Source organism: Hypomesus nipponensis, chromosome 19 (genome assembly GCF_054491055.1).
Source record: "Hypomesus nipponensis isolate SF chromosome 19, ASM5449105v1, whole genome shotgun sequence".
Lineage (NCBI taxonomy): Eukaryota > Metazoa > Chordata > Actinopteri > Osmeriformes > Osmeridae > Hypomesus > Hypomesus nipponensis.
The window spans coordinates 16,516,153-16,527,390 of NC_140379.1; the positions used below are offsets into that span (position 1 = coordinate 16,516,153).

Sequence of the window (11,238 nt, forward strand, 5' to 3'; positions counted from 1 at the left end):
CTCTTCAAAAGCCTCACAGATTGGGTTCATTTAGTTCATACAGTACTGTGCAAATGCATGGAGGTCCACTGAGATGTCGATTCATTAAGATGTGCTGAAAAGGTTTTTGGCATGGTGCATGAAGTTCTCAAAAGTTGGCTCATGATTGAATTTAATATACTTTTTACACATGCCCAAAATGTTTAAAACTCCCACATCATCTCAATGTGATCAATTGAAATTGAGAAGAGGTGCGGACTTGGCTGTGTCAGTGACACTAATTCTCACAGACTATCTGAAACTGGGCTTTTGATTCCAAGAAACTGTCAGAAGCTGGCGCTAACAGCCATCCTGAGCGAATAGCTGCTTGGATCTTTAATAATTCCAATACTTCTAAACAGGATAACGCATTTGCATCCTACTCATACTTCAGAGTGTGTATATGATACTGCTCTCATTTTAAACTCTTTTATATCAGTCACACAACAGCTGCTGGAAACCGAGAACTTTAATTCCACCCCCCTCCGTCCAACAAGAGCTGTGAGAGATTTAATTGACTCAAACCAGTTTGCCGTGGTGAAAGCAGCTGAACCAGCTGAAACAGTCCGGTCCTTATCGTGTGGGTGCAGGAGCCAGGCTCCAGCACATGAGAGGAGAGTTCTCCTGTGAGCTGCTTCGTTAGCACCCCGGGTCAGAACCACACTGAGGGCTGGCTGGCTGCTGGTGGCAGCCACTGCCCTCTGTGCCAGACAGACAAAGCGCTGCCTGGTGGCTATATCCCTCTATCGGGTTTTGTCAGAATATCTGTTTTCCACAGCTTCAAACTGCATTTTTGTGGGGAAAAGGTGTTGTGAAAGCATCCATTTTGAGCTTTCAGAAGAAACATATGACACCCTGTGGCTTCCCAATTTGAGACCATTCTCTTTGCTATTCTTTCCAAACTGCTTGTGGCAGGACAATATTCCCAGAGACTATATAAATCTGAGACTAAACTTCTCACTGCTGAATAGCTATTCATTACATTGTTGTTGGTTGCATTATGAGTTATGTATGTTCATTCTATTTAGTTGTTTAAGATATACCACCGTCTTACATTGGATCTAATGGTGTTAACTATGCCAACTAACTATGCCATTGAATTAAAATGAGAGGATTTATCCAGATACACTGCACTAATGTCCTTTGAATATCCCATCAAGTTTAGGGATTTGTGGATGATACAGTTTAATGAGACTTGTGCTGAATACCATTTAATCATTTGTGCACTAAAGAACCAACCAATAACACAGGCCTCAAGATTTCTGTTGATAGTCTTCTAATGTACAGTAAAAAAAGATAAATTACACCATTTCACACAAACGAGTATAGAGGTAACCATTTTGCAAATACAGTTATTTATTCTACCATAACTAAAGAGAGTTATGTGGTGGTAACAGGTAGTCGTATGGTTCTAAACATAAGATTTGATAAATGTGAATGTGCCAGAGCTCATTCTTATTATTGTTCCATATTGCACAAATATGCAATAACTGTGTTCAGTCTTATTCCACACACTTCTGTGGAGACGCACCGTTGGAAATACAACAGCAATACAAGAGAGTGTGTCTTGACTTTATTTCTCCACCTTTAAAAAGGATTTAATCTATTTTTACTCTTTGAATTTGCATTCTAAAAAGCAGGAGTGAATATTTGATGGCTTGCACTTGTCTTGTGGAGTGAGGAGGTGGGTGGAACAGACAGACAGAGAGAAAAAAGAGATAGGGAAAGAGAAGAGAGAGAGAGAGAGAGAGAGAGAGAGAGAGAGAGAGATAGAAAGAGTGTGAGAGAAATAGAGTGAGAGAGAGTGAGAAGGAGAGAAAGTGTGAAAATAAAGATAGTTTTCAAGGCAGAAGGCATACATTCCTCTATGACCACATGCTGCAGTCTGCCGTGGAGCTTGTTGTGCTGTTAACACCAATGAAGATCCAGAATCAATACAGAAGATGCCTCAAGGATGAGGTTTGGAAGACTAAAACAAGGCATGCAAAAGATGGCATGACACGAGTGGCTGGAATGTACAGCAGGCCTATAGAAGGTGTAGAAGATACAGTAGAAGTAATAATGCTGTAAGATCTCATATTGTTCACTTGACTCCATTTTTTGGCAGCTCTCCATCTCTGAGGCCAGACTCTCAGGTACATCCTGGTGCTCATATAAAAACAAAAAGAACTATAAAAAAAAACTGTCTGCAAGCATTTTTCAAAGACAAGGAGATCATTTCTTATTCTGACTGACCTGAAAGCCCAAACTAAAACCATTTTCATCCTCTTGAACATTGAGGATGATGATCTATAGGCAGGTTTTGCTGCTGCCAATGTATCTGCTTCAAAGGCCTGATGGGGGGAAATGCCCCTGTACCACTGATGTAACTGGGCTGCAACCTTTGCACATCAAAAAGGTGCAGATATCTTCACCTACTGCAGCAACACGTCATGGAAACATTCAATCTCCTCTCGGCTGGTTCCCGGCGTTCGGGTCAGGACTTCTCCTTGAACACGTCGTGTCTGTGGCCACAGACATGAGGCATCTGACACCCTGGGTGTGAGGGGAGACCACAGCACTGAAGGACAGGCTCACAGCGTCCTTGGATCGGCCCCAGGCGAGAGCAACGTCCCAGCCATGTCTACCACACGTGACACACCGCAGGAATGGAGGCAACGGGACGGAGAGCTCGAGAAGCCGGTGGCAAACGACCAGGGCGTTGCACCCACAGCACGGGCAAATACCGACTGTTTGTTTTCCCTCCCCCTCGGATGCTTCAGAGGAGACTGCGGTGACACGGGACCGGGGCTTACCAGTACCCTCCATCACTGTAGGGCATGCACCTGACTGGGGGGCAGCGGAGGAGTTAGCACAGGCCATAGGGTCCACAGGACACGACTTGAGTGGATGCATCATTGTTGCCTGATTTGAAGTGGATTCATAAATCAGACAGATCAATGTGATCGTTCAAGTCCCTTTTTGGTGGCTTTCACATCGATTGGAAATATATTGTGCCCAATACATGCCTGCGGTGCTAGACTTCTGTCCCTAGCGTGCAGCCTCTATCCTTGCGGACGCTGTGTGAGGTTGTTGAACCTGGCATGGCATTGCTCCGGTGTTTGTGAGAGCCCAGGTGAAGACTCACCGGCAGCCACTGTTAAATCTCCGCACGCTGTTCTAGCAATCCATGGGGGATGTTTAACGGCCCTCCATAAATCATACATTTTCTCTCTACGTCGGTGAACCTCAATCTCAGCCTCGTGAATTACGGATGTCTTCCCCGCTGCAACGTCTGCATAGATACTTTTCACACAACGTGTACCGTCGGGTTATTGATTGACTTATTTGGCAGGCCCCTATAACCAATCAGAAAATGTTCCTACCCACACGTTGGAGCCGGTCTCACCGACTTCTGGGTAAATTGTCTGAGCAAGTAGACGAAGTGTCTCCCCATGTGTCTGTAGTTCCAGAATATTGGCCAAAGTGTGTTTAGTACAAAATAGTCAGCAGCCCAGGCCTGAGTTTGGAGGTTAAACAGTAGTGCATGACTGGAAATAAGCACAGCCATTCAGCTCGTTGTCTCTCCCAGCACCTCAACCTCACAATTTACCCATTCACTCAAAGTGAGAAAGGTAACCACTGTGATCAAAAGGGAAGGCAAGAGAACCATGACAGTTCTGAGGGATGGAATGAAGGCTGGATTTCTTTTATAAATCTGAATGCGATTCTTCAGTTGCGAGATAGGCTCCATTCAGAACACCAGATACTATCCCCAGACAAAAGAGGTGGCAGAGTTGACACCGTGGAGGGAACACTTGGCGCTTGCAGAGGAATAATAGCCTACATGCGATTACTCAAATCGAGTGGTTTTCTGCAGCTAAAATCTTGGCTTGTGAGATGATTGGCACACTACAAAAATGACTAAGCATCTGTCCCTTACCCAGTGGACAGAATGGGGATATTCAAATCGTACATACATGGCTGGGGTCCCCTTGATAGTGATTTCAATCAATTGATGCTCATCGCTCTGCGTCTTACATTACATTTAGCAGACGCTCTTATCCAGAGCGACTTACAGTAGGTACAGGGACATTCCCCCCAACGCAAGTAGGGTGAAGTGCCTTGCCCAAGGACACAACGTCATTTTGCACAGCCAGGAATCGAACCAGCAACCTTCTGATTATTAGCCCGATCCCCTAACCGCTCAGCCATCTGACTCCTTCACAAAAAAAAAAAAATGCGTCTTTCTGTGGCTTACCACAAGAAAACAGTCACTCCTCCTGAGACATTCAAGGACATCTAGTCATCCACTTTGCACGCTTCCCTGAGAAACATTCACCTTTAGGCGTAGAGCCGCATGCCTGTTTTTTTTTTTTTACCCCAGTAACAACATTTCAAAGGACATCGATGCTGGCAAAGGTATTTGACTGGGGCCAGGAACTCTGTCTGACACAATGAGGCCAGGGTGCCTCATGGAGCCCCTAACACAGTCTTGTGGTCTGGCCTTCAAACTGACACAGGGGGGGGGGGGAACGCTGGCTTTCCCTCTCAGCTCAACAGAACCACAGGTCTACAAAGCAATCAATGGACAAGGACACGCACTCATTACAACGACTCATTATCAGTAATGTGTGGATTGGCATGCCTTCATATTCTCAGGACAAGACAACAATCCATTGTTTACAGCTGTTGAATAATTGCCACTAAGCCCAAGCTAATGCGAGGGCTGCAATCTTTTGGAGAAATACTCAGCAGGCTGTCTGTGAGAGGAAGCAGCTTTGAACCTTGTCTTATGGAAAAGTCCTTACTACTCAGTGACTGGGAGACAAACAGCCATGGGTAATTACACGGGAAAGGAAATGACTAGAACTGATATGCCTTCTAATCAACACTATTAGGTGATAACAGCATTATGAATGGGGCATGTCCGTGCTGCACACTGGCAAACATGTTCTAATGGCTGGGACTTGGGGTTATTAGATGGCCTTGTGACAGAAATAGTGAGTGACAGCATCTGTCCCTAGCCACCGGACAAAAGTATTCAGGTGGTGGTTGCTATGGTGATATTAATAAAAATTAAATGATGAAACGTTCATATGAAAGATATGATGCATTCTGCCCTGCAGGTGTTTCTGCCTGGAACAAAGCTATAAAAACAACAACAACCAATATTTAATTTATTTATAACTGCCGACTTCGGAAGGACAGAGTAATTAAGTTCTCTAGTAAAAGTAATCAAACAAGACAAGGTGATAATTGAGGCTTGAGATGCAGGATTCTGTGGGTGGTATGCCCTTATGGCTCCCTCCCTATTCACCAGCAAACATGCCGGTAGAAGAGTCCTGATTCCTGTCAGCTTCAGGAACTGTTGCTGACTGGGCGCACTCTGAATTCCTCAAAGGTTCCCACCACTCTGTAATTAATAAGCAATTATATCCAATTGCTGCTAATTAGAGTCCCTTGCCCACGATATGGGAGAAAACTGAGCTTTAAATCTGTAATTAAATGCTTTATATACCCATAAAATTTGAAGGATGACACTCTTTGCTCTAAATAATAAGATCAACACTGCAGTAGGGAGATATTTAACTCCCTGACAATTCAAGACTTAAAAGCCATAGAGCTCATCACACTGAATCATCGACAAATGAAAGATGGCCACAGAACACTGCTGGACAACCAACACAGTTAGATATGTGGCTCCATTAACAGTTAATCCAGGATGGATTATGGATGTGCAAGAATAGGGAGGAGAGAGCGGCAGATGTGATGAGACGCATGCATTCAGATCAACATCTCAATTAGGGTTAACTGGGATGGATCCCAGAGACACTGCTGATGCAGTCTTCCATGTAATCCCACAGAGCATCTTGTCCTTCTCTCTCTCTCCACCCCCCTCACCTCCCCACACTTCCTCCTGTTCATACAAACCCTCCCCCACACACACACACTACCTTGCTTTCTCCCGGACTACTCACATTTCATCACTTGCTAATCAATTGAGGATTCACATCGTGTAAGATCATTACTTCAGAAAATAAACCATGACGTGTGTCCCATGTTAAACGCCTTGAACTAACGGTATTTCCTATGCAATAAGTCATCTTCATGAAAAAATGTCTAACTGTATGGGAATGCAGTCATTGACTGTGCTGCACTCTGCAGCAATATGACCTCGCTGTGCACTACCTATGTGCCAAGCCCTACAATTCCGTTGTTCACTCTAAGGAATTATTAACTCATCAGTAAGGAAATATGTGCATTTCCCCTATGTACTGAAGTTGCTGGTACTAATACTAGCTTGATCTAAGCTCTGATAAGAGGAATGCTACAGCGGTGTTCTGCATTAAAGCCATGAATGTTGTGACACAGTAGTTTGGTTTTTGTGAAAGAAAGGGAGATAGGGAGACAGAGAAGAGTCCGAATTCAACGAAGGGCCTTGCCCGCTTAAAAACAAAGCTGCAAGTCTTTACTCTGAGACATGGATTATAAATAATAAAGCACTGAGGGACGAAACGTGGTGGACAATTTAGAAAGCATGTCGAAACAAAGCACTCCAATTGATCAGCGGCGCTGTCAGACTCCCCATCTCGTCACGTGAAGAGGGGCCCGCCCTCAGAAGACGGCCGGTGGAACCTCTTTCAGTGCCCATGTGTGCACTTAGCAAATAGAGCAGCCAAATATGAGTGACTGAGACAAATTGCTGTACAGGATGTGTGCGACTGAGAGGAGAGGGGAGGGCAGTCACGGACCCGGCTAATCAGAGGGCCGTCTGGTCCCAAACTCATCTTGAAGTAACCTGTTCTAAAGACTCCATCGGAATGATTTTGTGACAGAAAAATGTTAGTAACTTTTATGAATATAAAAAGAGGAAGGCAGTACTGTACTATAAATGTGTGGGGGACTGCCTAATATTGAAACATAGGAGTGAATTTACCAAACATATTCAGATTTTCCTCATGCTAGTTTTGCCCTCTGGATTCTGACTAATTAATTGTTTTCACTACCGAGCCTTCTCCAGTGCATTTATACCCGTGTAATTCCATTCATTTTCTATTTCTTTATCTTACACATTCACCAGAAGTGTGTTATTTTTTTGTGGCCCTTCAACAGTTGATGACTGCGTGCTGTGAATGTATACAGCAATAACAACACTACAACCTTGTTGCCGTGGCACCACTGTTTGTGTGGCATCCTCCACCAATACCTATCCGGCTCACATAATTCAATTCTGGAAAGATGATGATAAACAATCAATGCGCTAATGAGGCGGTGAGATAGTTAAGGATCTCTCCATTTTACAAAGCAGAAATTAAACAGTATGAATCCAAATTACGAAGTCATCAGGTGGAGTTGTAGGAGTATGTTATGTAATTACAAAATGCTGCCCTGAAGCTAAATCAAATAAAGCACTTGTTTGTAATTAATACTTAAACTGTATTCAACACATTTACTGAACTGACACTATACCGAAAGCAGATTGCAGTTACGTCAGTCGATACATTATTGAAACAAACTTACTTCAAATTGAAAATTACAGAGGAAATACTTTTTCTGAGCAGCAAGGTACGCTCATGTGGGAAAGTGAAAAACCAGAGTTGTGATTGGCTGCTCCTTTCTTCTTCACTTAGGGGGAAACAGTAGTTTCAAAAAGCACAACCACACAAACACACTGCTCTCCCTCCACCCCCCTTTTCATCAACATGAGTAAATACCCATGGTGATTTAGTGGCCTTTTCAACTGATTGACCAGAAGATTTGATTGAGCTCATTCACTGAACGAGCATGATCAGCTCAGCCTGATTCTGGATTCTTGGTGGTCCAATCAGAAAACAGAAAAGCTGCATACACCCTGGAAGAGACACACTTTCAGTAAAATCCCTGTGAGGATAAACCCAAGAACACATGCTCATGGTTAATTTGTAGACCGTTATGTAATACATATTGTTCTAAAGAGCATTTTAGCTTCACAGTCCAGAGGAACCTTCACGCATGTATTTTTGAAAGCTTTCGGGAACACGAGGCAGGCCAGAGAATGCAGTCACAGCATTTATGGTGGGCGTGTGTGAACACGTCCTGTCAGCTTCCTCGCCAAACCTCGTTCATTGACTGCACTTGATACAAGCTAAAGTTCAACGAGGACTGAGTGTGCTCTTCTGCACCCTCGTCTTTCTCACTGACCACATCATCAAAATGGTCACAGTGGAGAGGTGTACTGTATTTCAGCCGTACGGCACACAGCAGGAAGCTGTCACGAGCCATATCTCTCAGAGGACATTCCGTGTCTGCCACACTGCTGCCAAGTGCCAAGTCTACCGTGTTGCCCATGTAAATGTCTCATTCCCTCATGTACAAATGCTCCGCAGGGCACCAGCCTTTATGCTGCCTTTCCAAAGTCAGCGGAATGCTATTTTGGTGGTGGTGGAAGTGTGTGTTTGTCTGTGTGTGTATTTGTAAGTGTGTGTACCCATGCATGCATGGTGTGACTGTGCAGGTTTGTAGGGGAGCACTAGGGACGTGTGACACAGTACAGCAAATGGCTGAGAACTTCAAAAAAGCATGTGTCTGTGGCACAGGAGTCGATGTCATCCACTAATCTTAATGCTCCAATCGATTCATGACTCCTAAACCTTGCTTACCACCTGAGAGGTACACTCAGGAGGAGGATGAAAGGTAGGACTCACAACATGCAGGATTCTACCGGGCACAGGAATGAGAGAGCCAAACCATGGAAAAATGTTCCGCCCTTGTTCTGTTACTAAGAATTTGAAAGCGTGTGATATATTGTTGCTTTACTTAAGCAATTGAGATGTTCGTGTTGCACTGCAGTATTGTTGTAGAATTATTGTTGAATTGTAGTATACTATTAAATGTAATGTCATATTATTATTGTTCAATGTGCCTGTCAGCTTGGATGTGGTTACTTTGTGATGTGTCTAGAGAATACAGTTTATTTTTCACTCCTCCAAATATTGACTACTGATCCTTGATCTTCTACTGTATTTTCTGTTTGCACTATCTGTATGTCGCTTTGGATAAAAGCGTCTTCTAGCATCTTCTAGCATCTCCTGGATAGAAACTAAAATGTAAAGAAAGGGTATTCAGCAACAATAGGAATTCAATGCTTCAGGGAGTCAATCAGTCCTAATGCCAGAACTCCATCTTTGAGTAGCACAAACAAAGCCTGTCTGTGCCAAACAGTGAAACGTAGAGCTGGCTCCAGGAGGAATGTTTAAATGACCAACCAAGCTCAGCTCCAGGGCCTGATATGAGTTCCTGTCCTGGCCCGGACTTAACAATGAGAGCCTCTCTCTGTCTGCATGTAACCAACACTCAACTGTACCTGTTAGCAAAATTAGGACCTGGCTGAAATGAGTTTCCTGGCGATGACAAGATAAGAGCTCTAGTAATGACACAGGAGCAGAGATGTGTGCAGGTTGCATAGGGACTCTTACAAGTGCACAAACTAATAGGCTATACGTTTTATACTGTATTATTATAGAGCCATACAAACCTAAAAAGCAGTTAATTAGTAAATGTGTTTTTGTCCTGTGTGTGCACCAGTTACAAAGGAGGATTTTGCAAAAAAAAATTGGGGGGAGGGGACAACCTTGGAGAGTGAATTCCATACATTCCCAAGAACACAGAATCAACCATTGAAGGACTGTATAAACTAAATGTGACCTATCTTGATCAAGTTGATAAACCATGCCATTTCACTTTTAAATAGACTATTATAAACGTTAAACTTTAAATATCACTAAGTAAAATAAAAAATGATTGCTTTTCATTTCTCTTTGTGAACGGTCAGGTCTGTCGAAAGCCAACACACCTGCAGTCTACCAGCAGCCCTCAAAATGGACATCAGCAAACATCACAGGTTTAGGGCTCCAAATAGACAACCATGAAGGACCCACAGACTGTGGACACAGTCTACAAATCAACGCAGAACATTGTAACAAGCTATTTGACAGATTAACCGAGACACAGAGTTTCAATAAATCTGCAATGTAAACTGGTGGCAGAGGAAACTCATAAAACAGGGAAGAAAAAAGGCTGAGGAGGGATTTTTGGAAAGAGTGTTTATGGACACATTCATGAGCCGGGGACATACCACTGAGGTCAACACTGGTCTAATTAGAATCATTCCCCGGACGAGTCTTTATCACTGATTATGAATAGGCTATGCAAAGCTCTATTGTAATTTGCCCTCTGACACACCCTCCTGCCCATTCAAAAGTGAAGGGGACTTATGAAGTGTCTGCATACAGTAAATAGTAATGTGTGAATGTACAATATACAACAAATCAACAATGTTTGAATTCAATTCAGTGACTTATGAACCAGTGAATCAAAAATCACTTGAAGTCATCAGCCGTACAGCGGTTACTTCATCATCATCATCATCATCATATAAACAACTAACAAATCATATTATTTACCTTGTATGTGCTGGTTGACAACATTCTCGAGTCGATCAAGTCTCTCTATGATCCGTAGAGTTTCTCCTTTCTTGTCACCTTCTAACTTTTTCTCTGGGACAGGCATAGGGACTTTGATGTATACATTCGCGATATAATTAGTGACCCACCCAACATACAGCAGACACACGATGTTGGTCATGCCACTCAAGATCACGCATGTAGACACCAAAGTTTTAGTTCTCCTGGTGCAAGCCATGCCGACATCCCTCCATGCAGTAACCTACACAGAATTCCGTTCAACAGTGTACAAGTGCGACTGTCGCCCACCAAATCCTGGAATGAGCTACGCGTGACACTTTAGAGCAACCTGGGTGAAATCCTGCAACTCTCCAACGATGCGATCCGTGCTTCGAGCGCGGGTTAACAGCACCTTCGCCTTTACAGGTCCATAAAGGTAGGTATCTCAAACTGTAATTTGAAAACACATCAAACACTGAAAAACCGACTGGATGCCGACTGTTCCTTTTTTCGATCCATGGCAAATCTGAACAAGTTGAAATTTCACAGACCTTGTGAAAACGCTCAGAACAAACATTCAGCAGCTGTAGCCAATGAGGTGCGATACTGGAGTTGTACGGTAATCTGTGCATTCACTTGGTGGGCGGGTCTAATTTGGTCACATTTAAAGCCAGTACATTTGATGTATCTAATATGTAATAAAATAGACCTATCCTTTTTGTGTTTTGGTTTACATGCCACTGTCGTGATCGTGTTGGCATTAATACTCGTAGTTATTTGTAATGTGCCTAGTAAT

At 43.4% G+C, this 11,238-nt stretch overlaps 1 protein-coding gene across 1 annotated transcript in view; it reads right to left on the reverse strand.

Moving 5' to 3' along the window:
- galnt18b (UDP-N-acetyl-alpha-D-galactosamine:polypeptide N-acetylgalactosaminyltransferase 18b) overlaps positions 1 to 11,005 on the reverse strand; it is a 41,351-nt gene extending 30,346 nt beyond the window's left edge. The window contains exon 1 of the mRNA XM_084682068.1: positions 10,443 to 11,005. Within this exon, the coding sequence (XP_084538194.1) occupies positions 10,443 to 10,680 (238 nt within the window). The 5' untranslated portion in view covers positions 10,681 to 11,005. The remainder of the gene's footprint in view (positions 1 to 10,442) is intronic.
- Positions 11,006 to 11,238: the final 233 nt, after the last annotated feature.